The sequence below is a fragment of the Theropithecus gelada genome, chromosome 15, assembly GCF_003255815.1.
Source record: "Theropithecus gelada isolate Dixy chromosome 15, Tgel_1.0, whole genome shotgun sequence".
In the NCBI taxonomy this organism is placed as follows: Eukaryota; Metazoa; Chordata; class Mammalia; order Primates; family Cercopithecidae; genus Theropithecus; species Theropithecus gelada.
In genome coordinates this window covers 48,810,931-48,830,257 of record NC_037683.1, presented here as the reverse complement: position 1 = coordinate 48,830,257, position 19,327 = coordinate 48,810,931, and the positions used below count along the sequence as shown (strand labels likewise).

The 19,327-nt window shown below is 46.7% G+C and overlaps 1 protein-coding gene across 3 annotated transcripts in view; it reads right to left on the bottom strand.

The window, feature by feature from the left end:
• Positions 1-19,327, bottom strand: part of B4GALT1 (beta-1,4-galactosyltransferase 1) — a 64,918-nt gene that overhangs the window by 28,632 nt on the left and 16,959 nt on the right. For all 3 annotated transcript variants that reach the window (XM_025359246.1, XM_025359248.1, XM_025359247.1), the window contains exon 2: positions 3,330-3,565. In XM_025359246.1, the coding sequence (XP_025215031.1) occupies positions 3,330-3,565 (236 nt within the window). The remainder of the gene's footprint in view (positions 1-3,329; positions 3,566-19,327) is intronic.

Genomic DNA, 19,327 nt, shown 5'->3' with positions numbered 1-19,327 from the left:
CTTCCACCTCTTTTTTTTCAGGGCTCAGGTTTCCCATTACCATTTTATTATTTATTAGGTAATATTCTTTACTGGAAAGGTAGGGCAAAGTTTAAGCATTTCTTGACTTAGTTATCTGGACTCTGACCATATTTTCCCAAAATGATCAATTAGGGTGAGATTGGAGCAGATGATAAGAGAGTAGCTGGGGAAGTGGGAGAAAAAGAGGAAAAGATTATCCTAAGGTAGAAAGTTAACCCTTGGAGAAGGAAAGGATGAAGAGAAAAAAAAAAGTATGAGGAAAAGAAAAAGAAAAGATGATACTGACAAGATAAGAAAAAAGGAGGTATATATGTTTGAAAAACCAAAACTAAAATATTCCTGATGCTAAGTTGTGAAGTGGAAAGAGGAGGGAGGATGGGTAGTTCCTAGTGTTCCAGGGAAAGCAGAGAGGCAGCTGGGAGGAGATGCTAACTTAGGCCCGCTTTCCCCAAAGTGTGACTCACAAAACACTCATCACTTGAGACAGTTCTTGGAAAAGTTTTCTAGTCAGGCAAGCTCAGGAAACACTTCTGGGGTTACAGTGTACCCCGGGGTACCGAAGGCTCTGCAGGAATGAGACCTGCTTTACATGGTTCAACCCAGCAATCCTCAAGCGTATTTGGCTCCATTTGGGGAAGCACACTTTTAGAGGAGCACTCTCTTAGGTGGTGTCCAGTGTTAGCCAGCATAGCTGTGCCACCGGTCTGAGCTGGCTTGGTTAGTTGTTCTGTCTACTTGGATTGAGGAGGGCAGGAGCATGTAGCTGGTAGAGGACATTCAGAAATCTACTGTGTTGAGCCTGAGGAGTATGTAAATTGTATCACAGGAATTTAAGCTGGTGGCCAGATTTTACTGGTCCAATATTTGTTTTGATTTCAAAATAGGGAAGTCTCACATTCACCTAAACTGCAACATATCTAGATGTAGCATCCCACACTCCAGTCTTCACTGAAAACAGCTACCTCAGTTCAAAAATTCAGCATCATCACTAACTCTCTTTTACCCTCTTTACCCAAGTATGTATTTTATATATATATATATATATATTTTTTTTTTTTTAAACAGTCAGTCTCACTCTGTTGCCCAGGCTGGAGTGCAGTGGCACGATCTCGGTTCACTGCAACCTCCGCCTCCTGGGTTCAAGAGATTCTCCTGCCTCAGCCTCCCAAGTAGTTGAGATTACAGCTGCCCACCACTATGTCCAGCTAATTTTTGTATTTTTAGTAGAGAAGGGGTTTCGCCATGTTGGCCAGGCTGGTCTCAAACTCCTGACTTCAAGTGATCCGCCGGCCTTGGCCTCCCAAAGTGCTGGGATTACAGGCATGAGCCACTGCGCCTAGGCCCAAACATATATTTTAACCTACCTATATGGCACCCAGACCACAGCTGTCTGCCTTCTACTCAGGCAGATTTGTGGGATGCTGTCAGATGCCCTGCTGGATAAGATATGACAGCACTGTATCCACAATACATCCCTCATCTACTGGCATAGCAACTGTCAAAAGAGAGAAACGAGATGCAGCTGGCATGGCTTGTTATTAGTCATCCCTGCTGTCTCCTGGTGATGGTGGCCGCCTCTTCCAGGTGCTCGCTGCCACTGCTTTAATAATAGGCTCCTGAATCTTGCCGTCACTGGTATGTGCTCACTGGCATCAGACAAATGTTTCTCAATAACAGGGCTTTTCTTAAATGAATACTTGTTGGGTTACAGTGACCTGCACTTTGCAGGACATTTACCTATTCTCTCTTGCATTCTCCAATATTCTTTCAAGGTGACCCATAACTGCGTGGCTGACTTGCTTGCAGGTGTTCATAGGCCCCCGGTCTGTACCTCACTTGGTCAAATAATTCAAACAGCCTCAAGGGGTTTGCCCACCACCTGCTGTCCTGCTTCAGTTTCCTTATAACAGGGCTTGTTCTGCTCTCTCCTGCCTCACAGGCTTAGCTGTGACACCTGGCCTCAGAGCTTCTGGTGCTTTCCTACCTCAGCGGGCATCTCGATTTCCAGGAACATGCAAGGTTCCTTTCTGCCTTGAGGTCCCTGCTCACTGGCCCTAGCTGAGAAGCCCATCTCCCTGCAGACTTTAGAACCTAGTTTATATCCTGGTCCTTCCAAGCCATTGCTCTCTCTCCTTCCTCTGAGCTTCCAAAGCATTTGGCAGCCACCATCCAATTACAGGCTATTTGGGACTGTTAACAAATTGTTCCCTGGGAGGGTCCCACTTGCCAGAAGTGGGTTGGAGGCTTCGGGACAGGGCAGGACCAAGACCTTACACTTCTTCAGAATCTCCCTGCAGTGAGTGATGCAGCACAGTGCCACAGCAGTCCTCAAGGGCTTCCCCTGGGGTCCCAGGGAAGGTGCACAGAGTCCCTTGACTTTGATGGAAGTAGTAAACTGCCAACAATCCTCCTACGTAAAGCAGAGTTTATCTCAAAATGAAATGGACATTGGGCTTTGTAGAAATGGGCGTACTCAGACTCTTCAAATGAATTTCAATGAAATTGGGTGCCTAGATAAGTTAGATGTGTCATTGCACCTAGGAGGTTACAGTCTAAAGACATGAATTTTAGGGATAATCTTGAAATATCAAAATTATACTCTTGGGAAAATAATGCTCCTCAAATACATTGAAAAATTTACTTCAATAAAGATGCCTCTTAGATCAATCTGATCCTCCATGCCATGGTGATGAAAGCTGACCTATCCTTAGCATTACTTTCCTAAGCAGGGCTAAAGTCCAACACATATGGATCAGATGAGCAGTGAGAAACTTTTTCTCAGACTCGGCCCAGTCCACATGACTCTCAGATGGCCCACGAATCAGACTTCTCCAGATATTTCACCAGGGGCTGAACCAAGGGCACTGTCTCCAGGTGCCCCAGGAGACACAGTCTGACTGACTGGATAAACTTTGAAGTTACCTAAAAGTCTGATATCTAAATGATGGTTTTATTTTTAAAAGGAAAATACACAGCTACACAAACCCAGGGAATAATCAGTGTTTACTTTGGAATAATTAGGGTTGTCTTTTTTCCCAATTTTGCTAGAAGGCTACTTCCAGAAAACAAAAACAGAACAATGAAAACACTCCAGCATTTCCCGTGGCTAACAGAGTTGACAGCAATAGGCAAGCACACTGTTTGGCGTTTAGCTCATCTGCACTGGTGGTGATTGGGGGGCTGGCTCCTTGCTGTAAGTGCCAGGTGTCTGTGAAATCACTCCCCTTCCCCTGCTCTCATTACACACACATCTGATACGCAGATGCACGCACACACACCCTCTCTCATTCCACCTTCCCAGGCCTCACCTGGTTGATAACATAGATGCCGTAGTCCAGCTGCTGGCGCTGCAGGATGGGGTGCAAGTAATACAGCCAGTACTTGAGGTGCTCCTGCCGGTTGCGGAATGGAATGATGATGGCCACCTTGTGAGGAGAGACGCAGTCCCTGGGGGTGTAGCGGCCACCCATCTTCACATTTGGGTTCTGCTTCGCCACGAGCTCCAGGTCCACAGGCATGTTAAACTCAATCAGCATGGGGCCCACTAGAGAGGTGGAGGAAGGAAGAAGTTAGCAGGCCACAGGACTTGCCACTGCTCCACAGGCTGCATCAGACGGCCAGGCTGCAGCTGCAGAGGAAAAGTCTCCTCCTGGGAGGCAACGTGGCCACGGAGAGGGCCCTCTTGCCCAGCATCAGGCACCACATCCAGCACTAGGTGACCAACCATCCCTTCAGTGTGGGGCAAACCTAGATGGTTGGTCAATCTGTGAAGCACTCGCCTGCCCAGAACCCTCCCCGCTCCGACTCCACTGTAAAATGGAAATAATTTCTACCCAGAGTTCCTGATAGGCTGTTGTAGAAATCAGTGATCATGGATGAGAAGGCAGTTTCTCAAAACCCCTGAGATTGAGACTTAGCTCTGCCACCTCCCAGCTGCGTGGCCTTGAACAAATGACTGACATCATCTCTCTGATTCTAGCCTAAGAATGGGGAAGGATGTGTGTGTGTATGTGTGTGTGTGTGCACACACATGTGCACACATGTACGTTGGAGACATCAGCGTGGAGGGAGTTAGCTCCAAAGTGGAAGGTAGCAGGAGTGGCATGAGTGACCATGTCTCAGGAAGGGACTCGATGGAAGGTGAACCAAGCTCTGGGAGGGATGGAGGCAAACAGACCCCAGAGGAGACTGAGGGAAAATAAAAGAAATAGCTGGAAAGAACACAGAAGAATGCTTAGTAACAGAGGGGATAAAGCAACAAAGAGGAAGAAGAAGTAACAAAGAGGGAGGGCTGACTCCCAAGTTTCTGGCCTAGAAGAACATGGATGCAGATGAGGGAAGTAAGTTAGTATGAGAGTGCTTCCCTCAGAAGAAAATTGGATGAGGTGCAGATTGTGGATTGTGAGGTAATGGCAGGTGGGAAGAGGGACGAGGAAAAGGTCACATACAAGGTATGTGGTACGCATGGTACAGTCCAGGCAACACAGGGAACCAAAGCTTTGCTGAGAGTCAAGAGCCAACACTTGAACCCAGGCTCCCCACACTCTCTGCAGACTAGACCTCCTCAAAACGAGTTCCAGAAAACATTAGACCCAGCAAGATGCTTAATGGAAAAACACGTCCTGTGGTCAAATAAGAATGGGAACGCTGCATTTTAAATCCTGCTTCTGCAAAGTCACAACACACACCAAAGGCTCTGAGAAGTTGTGCAGTCAAAAAAAGCCCCTCCATTATATTTAACCCACCATTTTCCAAACTTATTTGGCTACAGAACCATTTTTCCAGGGAACACACTTTGGGAACTGTTACTCTAGTGTAACCGGCTTCACCTGTGAAGCAAATGAGCCACAAGAACAAAGGAAGGAACCCAGGGAACAGGTAGCAATACCAACCAGAAGCACAGATCAAAACCTGAAACCCGCCCAGGGCCAGTGAGCAGGCCTCAGCCTGCCCTGTTTATCAATAATGTGTGGCTCTCCGAGCACCCCCTACTCCCGGAATCACTCACCCTTCTGAATTGAACAGGCTGAGAAAAAAAGCTGTGGGCCTGGTTCCTCTCACCAGATAGCTGCCTCTTCCATCCCCTTCCCCAGTACACCACTCACATCTTCCCTCCCTCCACAGCTGACCCAGGTCCACCATCACAGGACCTGTTCCCATTAGTCCGTTTTCTTCTGAGATACAGCCCTGACCATGTTACTTTCCCACTAAAATCTCCAATGGCTCTAAGGCTGTGTGACCCTGCACAAGGGAAGGCCAAGGCCCACAGCTGAGCAACAGGCCCTTCAATGTCAGCTCTGTCTGTCTCCCTCCCCATCCCTTAAGCCATGCCTATCCACACTTTTCTCTTTGCCAGAAATGCTCTTCCCCCTCTCCTCTAACCAGCAAACTTTTGCATTGAGAGGCCTCAACCAAGCTTGGTCCTTTTACTCTCTGTGCTATCACAGAGCTCAGGCAGCAGACCCTCTGGGGCAGGGAATAAGATCCTCAGGGCTCCCTCTATGAAGCCCTGCTCCCTCTCTCTGGCCATGCACCTACCTCCTGGAGGGACAGGGGCCTTGAAGCTCAGTCCCTTGTAAGACTGCCTGCTGAGCCAGCTCCCACCTCCCAGGGTGCCCTGAAGTGAGCAGGCATTGTGCTCTTCAGAGAAGACCAGGACTCAGCCAGCGATCACCCTGGACAGGTTTTTCCCAAACCTATCACAAGAATTGCTTGAGGAAGTTAGTACAAATACAGAATCTCGGGCCCTTCCCTTAGAGAGTCTGTGGATTTTGGGAAAGACCTAAATGGCTACCTAACAAGGAGTCCAGATGATACTCACTGGGCAAGCTGGGTAGTAGGGCTCTGATGGGCCATGTGATGGGCATCTCTGATGTCAAGCTTTAGAGCTTTCGGGCAAAGAGTGCCTTCGGGGATTCCCACCATTCACACCCTTCCCCACAAGGTCGGCCAGGCCTGGGCTGCCCAACACCCAACCCTGGGCAAAGCCCCCTGGGGGGCCCTGCTACACAGTGAACTTGTGAAAAACATGAAGAAAAGATCTGTCACAGGGCTCTTTTCACTTCAGAGGGCCCCCACAACATCTACAGCCCCCACCCCACCTTTGGTTCTGAGGATGCTGCTAAACATAACCCCATTTTGGGGAACCCAAGAAGCACCTGGGCTGTCACCCTGCCGACTTGCTTGTATCTTCTGAAACCCACCCAGGAAACAGGAATTCACACGTGGCCTGCCTCGCTTCCGCGGGACAGACACCTGCAGGCTGGAAAGTGTCCTGGTGTTGCCCCATCATGCGTTTCAGAAAGGTGGTCCTGAAGTCAAGAGCCCCGGACAGGAGAAGAGATGCCTGGGCCCTGGTCCAGCTCCACCAGTGACTTTCCAGATGATCTTTGGTATCCTGAGAGTGGAGAGTACAGCCACTCTCAGGGTACTGGTTTCCTCATTTGTAAACTGCAGGGACTGGATTGGATGATCTCTAAGGTCTCAGAACGCCCTGACGTGCCTAGTGACACTTGGTAAACCAGGAGGAGTGCAGGGATCCAAAGCGAGACCTTTAGACAAATCCTTGCTCTCACCTTCCCTGCCCTCAGCATGAATGTCCAGGCAGACAGGAGACGTAAGTGTCCCGCATAGGAGAGGTAGAAAGAAGCCTTGATCACCAAGCATCATATTTACCTATGCCTCCTCTTACCTCAATTCCTAGGCTTTCTCAGCCTCTTTCTTGGATGTCCATCTTTGCTCCCTTCTCTTCTCACTCTCCCTACACCCAGGTATTTAGTTTAAGCACATGACAGTTCCCAAACCTCTGTTTCCATCTCATGTCTCTCTCCTGACCTCACAGCCAATAGAACATGGCTAGCCATATGCCATGGGCACCTTAAACTCAACCTGCCCCAAATGGACTCTCATGCAACCCCATCACCATCGCCACCTACAGCCAGACCTGCTTCTCCTCAGGATTCCCTCAGCAACTGACACCACCATCTCCCCAGGGCAGAAGCTGCTACCCTGGTGGTCCATCTTCTATTTTTCCTCCTCTCTCCCCAACCCCAACACACACACTAACACTCTCTCACCCTCACATACACACACACGCCCACTCACTCCCATGCCGGGGGTGTCCACAGCATGCTGCATCCACAGAAGCTGATCGAGTACCAAGTCAGAGAGTCTTTACTCTGAAATGTCAGTTAAATACAAATTTGCCCAGTGATATGTGTCAAGACCACTTTCAATTTGTTTCAATTGATACTTTCTGGGTACCTACTGTGTGCCAGTCCAAGGAGGACTGGGTTGAGGTAGGGAGGGAGGATGAACAAGACAAATCCTGCCTTCCAGGAGCTCCCTGCTGAGTGTGTGGCAGAACCTAAATGAAAATTACCCTGGTTTAAGGATGGTCAAGGAGCTTACTCCTCCGATGGCTCTGTGCAGAGCTTTATCACTGAACAGCCTCTTCTCGCTCTCCTGCTCCCTTCTGAACTCGCTGTGCCTCTTGCACAACCCCCATCGTGCTTCCAACACATTGAGACACCTTGACTCCCAATTCTGCCCTTCTTGCCCAATCTGGTAAGTTTTTCTCCACCTTCTCTCTCTGAAGCCTCCACAATTCTAAGGATCTTGCAGCTTACACCTCTGAGACAACAGACAGCAGCCCCAGACCTGGAATTGAATAACTAATTGGGTCGAGTGCCGGCCAGGAGGCCTTCTGAGTGCCCTGCACACCTCCTGCCACACTGCAGGGGCCATGCTCTGCTACACACCTGGCTCTGTCCCAGTGAGAAACTCCAGAGAGCTGAGACTCCAGGAGGGCAATGACTACCTCTGTTCAGAATCATGCAGACCTGCGACCAGGTTTCAGAGCCACTGCCTGGGGTCGCAAGGAGAGGCTCTGGGAGGAGGCAGAGGGCTGAGGACTTCATGACAGTCCTCAGGATGAGCCAAGGCGCCCTTGCTGTGTGGCGCATGGCGTGTGCTACCACAGGCTCTCGGCCCCGCTGGGCTGGCTTGTGTGTTTTCTTGGCTCTGGAAGCTGGGAGGCAGGGTTACGTAAGCAGATGAGCAGATGTAAGCTGTCCTCGGCTCCCCCAGCTCAAGCCCCGCCACGTGGGCCTCTCGGCTGGGAGTCCAGGTCATGGCCTTGCATGTAAGTCGCTCAATAACTTCAATGTGTGAGCTCAACTCAGACCAATTCCACTGCTCCCCTGCCTGGCACAGCAAACCCAAACACAAATATGCCCCTCCATCAAAGGCCCTGCTAATCTAAGCCAACACCAGCACAGACTCCTGACTGGTTTTCATGCTGGCTGAAGCACTAGTTCAATCCTTTAGCCTCAGCAAAACAGGCTGAAACATCTAGTCACTGCTTGTCAACTGATTGGCCAGTGGGTGGCAAGAAGCATTGGCCTGATGCTTTATTGTGACAATGTTTCACTAGCCCAGGAATGAAATCATAAAAGTAAAGACCATGAAGGTGTTTTTTCATTAAACTAAAGGTAATCAATGTATAGGAATGCCCTTTCTTCCAAGATTAAGTGCTTCTTACTCTTTGAATATTAAAATGTCCTTTCTCTTATGAAATCATCATGGTAGATTTTCATACTGGACTGATTTTTTAAATTTAATTTTTAAAAAATCCTTCCTTGGCAGCCATGGGGTCAGGACTCTAAGTTTCTTTTGAAAATTTCCTGGACAGGAAATTCAAGTATTCAGGAAACATTTGGGAACACGTGGAACTAGGCAGTGCCTACAGCTCTGTGGTTCTGAGAGCTCGGATGTTGGAATTTCCTCCTGGGTCTCAGACCTGACAGTACACTGCACAGTCCCTCTTCACAAGCCAGCTCCCCCACCAGTGCTGCTCCACAGGCTCATGTGGGTGGGCCGCTTCTCTCTGTACCAATCTTCCAAAGGCCAGGTGCGCACCGCAAGCTGAGCCAGGCATTACCACCAAATTCCCCAGCTTGAGAAAAGATTTGCTTGCAGCATTCTCGTGAAATCACGGTGCCCCTTGAGGCCCCTTGGGCTAGAAATGAGAAGCACCATTTACTGTACGTGGCTCACCCGTCATTCCGGGAAGAGTGCAAGCTCTCTAAGTCTCCAAGGGCTTCAATATCACCAAATCTAACAGCTGCCTGGCCTTAGCTCAAACATCACCTCCCCTAGGAAGCCTTCCCAGACCACTCAAGGTTCGTTCTTAAGCACTTCACCCACATCCGCTAAGCATTCACAGCACCACATTCATTCATATTCAAACATGTACCCAGTTAGTATGTATCATGTACCAGGTGATACAGGGCATGCGGGGCCGGGGGTGGGGGAGCGGGCAGGCGGCCGGGTGAGCAAGTAAAGAAGAGGTCTTTGAGGCTGGGTGTGGTGGCTCACGTTTGTAATCCCAGCACTTTAGGAGGCCGAGACAGGCAGGTCACCTTGAGATCAGGGGTTGGAGATCAGCCTGGCCAACATGGTGAAATCCCATCTCTACTAAACCCCATGTCTACTAAAAATACAAAAATTAACGGGGTGTGGTGTAGCTGTAATCTCAGCTACTTGGGAGGCTGAGGCAGGAGAATCTCTTGAACCTGGGAGGTGACAGCTGCAGTGAGCCGAAATCACACCATTGCACTCCAGCCTGGGCGACAGAGCAAGACTGTGTCTCAACAACAACAAAAAAAGGTCTTTGCTCCTAGCAGTCAAGGAGACCAGCAAAGTCAACAGTACTGGGTGAGTGTGACAGGTAACAAACAACAAGCTAAAACTAGCACAGAAGAAGGGGAATCAACCAGGGGTCAGGGAAGAGAGTCAAGGAAAGCTTTGCAAAGAAGCAGCCTCCATCAGGGCCCCTCAGTCCTCTTGGGAGGATTCATCACAGAGCTGTGTCCACTTGGCTGCCATGCACACGGGAGTACACCAACAAATCCTAGTTGTGTCGGTGACGCGCAGCTATCCTCTCCGCTTCTCTGCCACAAGCACAAGTAACAAAGGTTTCCATAAACCTACAAGAAAACTTGACAGAAGAGCAGGGGATGGAGAGTCACCAGAAGGGACTCTCGATTCTCATGTGAAGCATTTCTCACTGAGTTTCAAAATCTAACTCATGAAGGTTTCGAAGGTGCAGGAAATGATTTCTTTTTTTTTTCTTCTTTTTGAGACAGAGTCTCGCTCTGTCGCCAGGCTAGAATGCGGTGGCACAATCTCGGCTCACTGCAACCTCTGCCTCCCGGGTTCAAGCGATTCTCCTGCCACAGCCTCCCGAGTAGCTGGGACTACAGGCATGCACCACCACGCCCAGTTAATTTTTGTATTTTTAGTAGAGACGGGGTTTCACCACGTTGGCCAGGATGGTCTCGATCTCTTGACCTCATGATCTGCCTGCCTTGGCCTCCCACAGTGCTGGGATTACAGGCACGAGCCACCATGCTCGGCTGATTTGTTTCTTAAATCAGATGTTTGTGGTATTTTTCTTTATACATTAGGTTATATCTTTAAACTTGAACAATAAATATTTTAAAATACGACCCACAGATGGGAAAGGTGACCCCCTCCTTAGTCCCATTCCTAATAAGGAAGTATCTTCCAAAATAAGGATGTCAAAACACACAATTCAGTGACTAGAAAACAGAATTAGTTTATTCTTAATGCTGACATGATATCTCTTGGGTACACTACACACAAACACAAGTTCAATACCCCCAACACCCACTGTTCTTTCCACCAACTCACCATCCAAGCCACTATTAGGTCCCAGGGAAAGAAACACTTTTTCTTTTCTTTTTTTTTTTTTTAAGAGACAGTGTCTCGCTCTGTCACCCAGACCGGAGTGCAACGGCACGATTATGGAACTCCTGGGCTCAAGCAATCCTCTCACCTCAGCCTCCCGTGGGACTACAGCACGTGCCACCACACCCAGCTAAGTGAGAAACGCTTTTTCAACAGGAAACAGAACACATCTGTGGTCTCAGTACCCTGCATTTGGGAACAGAGAGAAAAACAAAGAATTTGCTGCAAAAAAAATAGTCCAGGTGCAGTGGCTCACACCTGTAATCCCAGCATTTTGGGAGGCTGAGGTGGGCAGATCACCTGAGGTCAGGAGTTCGAGACCAGCCTGGCCAATATGGTGAAACCAAGTCTCTATTAAAAATACAAAAGTTAGCTGGGTGTGGTGGCACTTGCCTGTAATCCCAGCTACCTGGGAGGCTGAGGCAGGAGAATCGCTGGAACCTGGGAGGTGGAGGCTGCAGTGAGCTGAGATCACACCTCTGCACTCCAGCCTGGGCAACAAAGCAAGACTCGTCTCAAAAAGAAAAAAATAATAATAAATAAATAAAAATTAAAGGAGACTGCCAGACAAGGTCCACACAGCAGAGCGTAGGTGGCCAAGTGGGAAGCTGGACCAACTGGGCACAGTGGGGCCAGCTGCTCATCCATTCATCTGTGCTCAGGAACAGTCCTGCCACACGCCTGAACTGCCACACTTGGTAGTTCTTCTAAAACATGACTTAAAAGTGACCTCGTCAGCAATGACCCACTGACTGACCTCAGTGGAACTGCCATTTTTCATGCCTTGCTCTCTCCCTCATTAAAGCCCCACTCAACCTTCAAAGGCCAAGCACTCAAGCTTGCTTTCAAATCGTGGTAGGTTCCCGTCTATTGCAGGGGCTTTCACACTGTGGAGTGCAGGAAGAATCATCTGCAGAAGTATGTGAATTTGCAGATTCTTGGGTCCTACTCACCAGATTGATTTGATAAGCCTGGGGGCAGGGGCCCAGGAATCTGCACTTTAAGAAGCACTCTAGGTAACTGTAATTTTGATGCAATTCCCTGGACTACATTTTGAGAAACACTGGTTTACAGGTTCACTTATTAACTACCACTTCCTTCCCACCCCCATGAAGCTATTTAAGAATGAGGTCAAGAAAAACAATTTACACTCAGGAACTACTGTGTATTTTCCTCTCTGACAATGTGTAACATGTTTTGCTTTCAGCTTTTGCAAACGGTCAAATACAGTAACTATGTTGGGACCCATGGTTTGAATATCTTTTTTTTTTTTTTTGAAACTGGGTCTTGCTCAGTAACCTAGGCTGGATTGCAGTAGTACCAGCTCATTGCAGCCTCAAACTGCTGGGCCCAAGCGATCTCCTGGGCTGTGGTCTCGGCCTCCTGAGTAGCTGGATCACAGGCACGAGCCACACAGCTCAGCTAATTTTTAAATTTTTTGTAGAGATAAGGTCTCATTTGAGATGTTGCCAGGCAAGTCTCAAGCTCCTGGTCTCAAGAGATTTTCCTGTCTTGGTCTCCCAAAGTGTTGGGATTACAGGTACGAGCCACCGTGCCTGGCTAAACATCTATCTTTTCACTCTTCCTGTTAATTTTCTAAGTTCCATTTTCTCTTTATTTATTTATTTTTGAGGAGGAGTCTCACTCTGTCACCCAGGCTGGAGCACAGTGGTGCGATCTCGGCTCACTGCAACCTCTGCCTCCCACGTTTCAAGCGATTCTCCTGCCTCAGCCTCCCGAGTAGGTGAGACTACAGGCACATGCCACCACACCTGGCTAATTTTTTGTATTTTTACCAGAGCCAGGGTTTCACCATGTTGGCCAGGATGGTCTTGATCTCCTGACCTCATGATCCACCCACCTTAGCCTCCCAAAGTGCTGGGATTACAGGCGTGAGCCACCTTGCCCAGCCCATTTTCTCTTTTTCTGACTTTAAGTTTATATTGGTCCTTTTTATGGTATGGGTTCTTATAAGCCACCTCAAAAACTTTGGGAAAGAGGTAAAGCAACAATTTTTTGAAGTTCAAACCAAATGTCATCCCCTCTTCAAAGCTTTCCCCAGTCCCCTCTTGGGACCAATCAGTCCCCATTCCATATGCCTGCAAAATCCTTCACAAACCTTGGCTGCAGCCCTGCAGTGATGAGGTACCAGTTGACCTGCCTGCTTCCTCCCTTAGACATCATGAGGGCAGGGGTTGTGTCCCATTCCTTTCTATGCTGGGACAGTTCCTGGCAGCAAGAGCAGCAATCGTGTGTTGAGCTACACTGCACCTGTTCAACTAAGAGATGAGAAGCTGAGCTCACAGAGCTGGGAGCCATCTTGCCTTTGATGTTTTAGAATCTAAGATTTTAGTCCTAAATTACAGTTAAGATCAAGGTGGGGCAAAAACACTGTCATTTCTGCCAGACGAGGTCTTCACAGCAAGCCTAGGTGGCCAAGTGGAAAGCTGGACCAACTGGGCAAAGTGGTGCCAGTTGCTCATCCATTCATCTGTGCTCAGAAACAGTCTGCCACATGAGGCCTTTTGTTTCCAGGTTTAGCACCTGATTCATGAGCTACAGCCACCACCCCCCAACCCCTCCAGCACCCCATCAATTTTAAAATAAGTTTTCTCCAGGCTCTAGGCCTAGAATCTGATACTTTGTGGCAAAGGATGGCCTAACCTCCTAATAAAAATGTTGCATTTTTTTTGGCTAAGCCTCACATAGCCACAGCAAACAGGTTCTTCACCAAATGTCACTATTTCCTTGAGAGAATAACCCTAAAGCTCAAAGTCTTACATGGGTCACAAAATCACCAGAAAAACGTCAGGTGGTCACTCAGCCCAGGATGCTGTCACCAAGGGTATCAAGGCCTAAATCTAAGGAAACAGGGCCGTGATCAGATTCTGCCACCTCGAAGGGCCAGGATCCACCTCGAACCAGACCCTAGAGAATCCTGGAAGACCAGGTCAAAGGAGCCTTGGGAATTATGTGTTGGCCCCACGGTTTCACAGGAAAGAAACTGAAGGCCAGAGAGGAAGACAGACTTCCTCAAGAACACTCTTGGATTGGCAAAAAAGCTGTCCTAACTTCCCCTTGAATAATCTTCCAGGGTTCTGATATTCCTGGATGCACCCACACAGTAGACAGCAAATCACAGCACATGTGGCTTTACTGTCCCTGCACTGTACCCATGGGGATTCTGTCTCAGCATCTTTCCCAATTTAGGCACCTGGGAGGCCTCCAACTGATGAAGGTGACATAAAAGTGAATCTTATTTGACATCACTGATCTAAACCATTCTCAAGCATTACTTCTGTACCATATGTGGTCACAGATCCCCAAGTCTGTAGGGCATTAGAAGCAAGGAGAGGGCATGGGAAAACCTCTGGGAGACCCCAGAACAGGCAGCATGACAGTTCCACTTCTGTCCAGTGGGGAAGCCACGGATTGCAAAGCCTTGGGGTCAAGAAAGAGTGACTGGGGGTCACAAGCTTTTAAAGTCCAGTAAACAGGCTCCTAAGTGTTTGGTCTCCAGAGGAAAAAGTCCCAAGAGGAATTTCTGCTTTCTTTGGTCCTCACCCAAAGGCAGATTCCTCCTTCTCACTACTTCCGCTGGAATTTCTGGAAACTGTGGAAACTGTGCCTGCCCACAGATATCACTACCAGGAAAAGGCTCTGAGGCCTACTTGCCTGCAAACCCCATATTAGCCCCAGGAAGATCTTGCTGTGTATCTGTCCTTTTAGAACTACAGCACTTCCAGAAGGGGTAATTTCAGCTTCTCAGAAAGGATTAGAATAGTATAGTATAGGCATCTGGCATTTTATTTTAAGACTTTCACCTGCCGGGCGCGGTGGCTCAAGCCTGTAATCCCAGCACTTTGGGAGGCCGAGACGGGCGGATCACGAGGTCAGGAGATCGAGACCATCCTGGCTAACACGGTGAAACCCCGTCTCTACTAAAAATACAAAAAACTAGCCGGGCGAGGTGACGGGCGCCTGTAGTCCCAGCTACTCGGGAGGCTGAGGCAGGAGAATGGCGGGAACCCGGGAGGCGGAGCTTGCAGTGAGCTGAGATCCGGCCACTGCACTCCAGCCTGGGTGACAGAGCCAGACTCTGTCTCAAAAAAAAAAAAAAAAAAAAAAAAAAAAAAAAAAAAAAAAAAGACTTTCACCTCCAGGCTGGGGCAGCCACCTGCCTCCTCTGGGCTCTCCTCTCCACCTGGAGCCAGCCACTGACAAGTAGCCCAGGGGCTGCCACTGGAGAACTCCAGAGTCACACTTACCACTACTCCCTCCAGGGTCCCACGCCTCACTGCCAACTCAGGATGCTGGTGAGGATGCTTTGCTTTGCACCTCCTTAGGCCATTTGTTAGAAGAGATTTAGACATTTGACACACAGTCTACAGGAACTAAAGGCAATTTTTTCTTTTTTGAGACAGAGTCTCGCTCTGTAGCTCAGACTGGAGTGCAGTGGTGTAATCTCAGCTCACTGCAACCTCTACCTCCTGGGTTCAAGCGATTCTCTTGCCTCAGCCTACTGAGTAGCTGGGAACATAGGTGCATGCCACCACATCCAGCTAATTTTTGTATTTTTAGTAAAGATGGGGTTTCACCATGTTGGCCAGGCTGGTCTTGAACTCCTGACCTCAGGTGATCCACCCGCCTCAGCCTCCCAAAGTGCTGGGATTACAGGCGACAGCCCCCGCATATGGCCCCCAAATGCAATTTTCAAGGGAAGGCAACACAGTAGGAAGGAATCACAGGCTAGGTTTCGAATCACTCCTCCACCTCTAAAAAGCTACAGGCAAGTTTTATAACCTCTCTAAACTTCGTTGGTGACAGCATAGTTCCTAACACACAATAGGCCTATGACATACATTTGCTGAATAAATATAAGAATAATATTTGTATGTAGACCTCATACTCTAAGAGGAAGACAAGTCATTCTTTTCTTTTCCCCCCAAGATGGAGTCTGTCACCCAGTCTGGAGTGCAATGGTGCCATCCCAGCTCACTGCAACCTTCCTTTCAGGTTCAAGTGATTCTCCCGCCTCAGCCTCCCAAGTAGCTGGGATTACAGGCACCCGCCATCATGCCCAGCTAATTTTTGTATTTTCATAAAGACGGGGTTTTACCATGTTGGCCAGGCTGGTCTTGAACTCCTGACCTCAGATGATCTGCCCACCTTGGCCTCCCAAAATGCTGCGATTACAGGCGTGAGCCCCCATGCCTGGCCAAGTCATTCTTAATAGAGAGAATTCAGTAGAGGATAAGGTGTCATAAAAAGAGACTGTTTGCTGAGGAGGGTCAGCAGAGTTCAACTATACCAGCATACCTAACATATGGAAGAACAAGGGGCATTAACATAGTTACAGAAAAAGAAGAGTGCTGGTGAGAGATTGCACAAAACAATGGGGAAAATAGTTTTATGTTCCAACAAAATACAGCATGAGCAAAGTGAACATATATATAATAGATGCAGAAGGCTGAGGTGGAAAGATTGCTTGAGGCCAGGAGTTCAAGATTGACCTAAGCAACATATTAAGACTCCCATCTCTAAAAAATAAAATAAAATTAGCCAAGTCTGGTGGTGCACACCTGTAGTCCCAACTACTCAGGAGGCTGAGGTGGGAGGATCACTTAAGCCCAGGATTGTGAGGCCACAATGAGTCATGATCACACCACAGCACTCCAGTCTGGGTGACGGAACAAAACCCCAACTCTTTAAAAGAATTGTAAATAAATAAGTAAATAACAGATTCAGAAGATATGTGCAATGTCTGAGACCAGGAAGGGATTAATATCCAGGATGTATAAGGAATTTTCCTGCATATCTTCAAGAAAAATATAAGAACTCCAGGGAAAAACAGGCAAAGGATTATAATGAATAAGGAATTAACCTCAGCGGAATCCCAAAGACCATCAAGCATACGAAGAAATGCTCCAGTTCATTAGTAATCAGAGAAAAGCAAGTTAAAACAAAGAGTTATCCTAGCACATCTATTAGTTTGGCAAAAAATAGGAAGCTGGTTAATGCTGATTATTCACGGAGACACAGAGCCTGTTATGCTCTGCTGGTGGAAATGTAAACTGGGGCAGCCATTCTGGAGCTGTGTCTGGCACCCCTGAATCAACATAAACATGCTCACAGGTTGCCCACAAAGGAAATGTCTAAGGATGTTCCTCACAGCAATATTTGTGAAAGTAATGCTGGAGGCAGTCCAGGAGTCCCTCATTACAGAAGGGAAAAAGAAACACTGGGATGGATGACAATCATGAGGTATTATTCAGCAGTTAGAATCAACACGCTGGACATATACACGGCAACGTGGATGGACCTTAAAAACAAAGGTGCATACTTGGCACCCAGTTCTTGTTTTCTAATTATGATTCTCTACTAAAAGGAACTAGAGCTCATTGGAGAAGTGACTGACTCTAGGACTGAGTTGGGGAAAGAACAAGAGGACCGTGGAACTTCTTGCTGTGCCTGAAAGTAAAAAAAAAAAAAAAAAAGAAAAAAAAAAAAGGCTCAAAGAATAATAGTGTATGTCAAAAGAAAACAGGAACCAGGAACCTCTAAAGAGGAATCCCAAGGACCGTCCCCCTGAAGGGGACCTTATTGGCTAAATCTGGGATAGTCCGAACATCAGAATACATAATGATAGTAAAGGATTATGATTTAATGAAGAATCCATAGGTCTGCATTAATATATGAATTAATTAATAGGGGAGAAGGGTAAGCTCTTCCTTACAGAAGAATGCCAATTAACAAACATAGAAGGAATAATGGAATCAGAAAACCATCAACTACCATAATAACTGATTCAAGCAAGAATCATTTGTAGATGCTAAAACCCAGTGGATATCAAGAAAACAATGAAAGGTAAGAAAAAGAATTTGTTTTTAAAGTGGATGAAAGTTTGAGGAATAACAGGATATTTACATAATCTCAAAGTATATGCCCATAAGATACTTTTTAAAGTTTTTTATTTACTTACTTTTTTTTTTTTTTGAGACAGAGTCTCACTCTGTCACCCAGGCTAGAGTGCTGTGGCACCATCTCAGCTCACTGCAATCTCCGCCTCCCAGGCTCAAGCAAGTCTTGTGCCTCAGCCTCCTGAGTAGTGCACCACCACGCCAGGCTGATTTTTTGTATTCTTTATAGAGATGGCGTTTCACCATGTTATATTGGCCAGGATGGTTTCGAACTTCTGACCTCAAGCAATTCACCCACTTCAGCCTCCTAAAGCGCTGGGATTACAGACATGAGCCACTAGGCCAGGCCAGATAGTTTTAATTTAAAATGGTAAAATAGTAACTATAACGGAGTAATGGCAAATGCCACTATAATGAAATGCTCAACGTTCACACTGCCAATAAGGAACAAACTGACAGTGTGTGACTCTAGATCTGGTTACAGCGAGAAGAACTCAGCATCATTTCAGTGGTGTTCCTGTCAAAAGTGAATAACCTGAATCTGATCATAAGGAAACATCAGACAGATCTAAACTGAGAGACCTTCTACAAAATAACTGGCCTGTACTCTTCAACAATATCACTGTCATGAGATCCAAAGGACTTGGGAATTATTCCAGATTACAAGACACTAAGAGACATGACAACTGAATACAACACATGGTTTTCTTCTACAATAAAGGTTATTATTGGGGCACCTGACAAAGTCTTCCTAAGGCCTGTAGTAGAAATGTTTCAATGTTGATTTCCTGATTGTTTATTACACTACGTTTATATATATATTTTTTAATTATCTTGTTAGGAAATATATACTGAATATTTAAGGGTAAAAGGATATATATATATGAGAGATCTATATATATCTATCTAAAATCATATTAATATCTACCTATCTACAGGTAGATACATACACACACACATACACACACACACACACACACACACAGAGAGAGAGAGAGAGAGAGAGAGAGAGAGAGAAGGAAAAAGTAAATATAGCAAAATGTTAACATTTAGGGACTCCAGACGATATCCAGGAACTCTCTGTATTAGTCTAACAACTTTTCTGTAAGTCTGAAGTTACGTCAAACTTTAAAAAAAAAAAAACAAAAACAGAACTGGATGAAAAACATACAATCAAAATGAGCTATAAAATGCCATTTACATGTGTTTTAAAAATGTATATATACTGTGTGACTCCATTTATGTGACATCTTCAAAAAGACAAAACAATAGTAATGAAGATTAGATCAGTGGTTGCCTGGGATTAAGGGTGGGAGGAGAATGTGACTACATGAGGGATTCTTTTGGGGTGATGGAACTGTTCTGTATCCTGATTGTGGTGGTGGATACACAAAAATATATATGTGTTAAAATTTACAGACTATATGCCAAAAGGTCAATTTTATTGTAGCTTAATCTAAAAAAAAATTTTTTTTAAGAAGACATCTATATATAAAGCAGTGGCTTCCATTTTGGCAAGAGGAAAAACATACACAAACTATAAATACAATAGAATAGTTGCCTATGATACACCTGGGAAATAGAAGTGGGAATAAGGACAAAATAAAACAAAT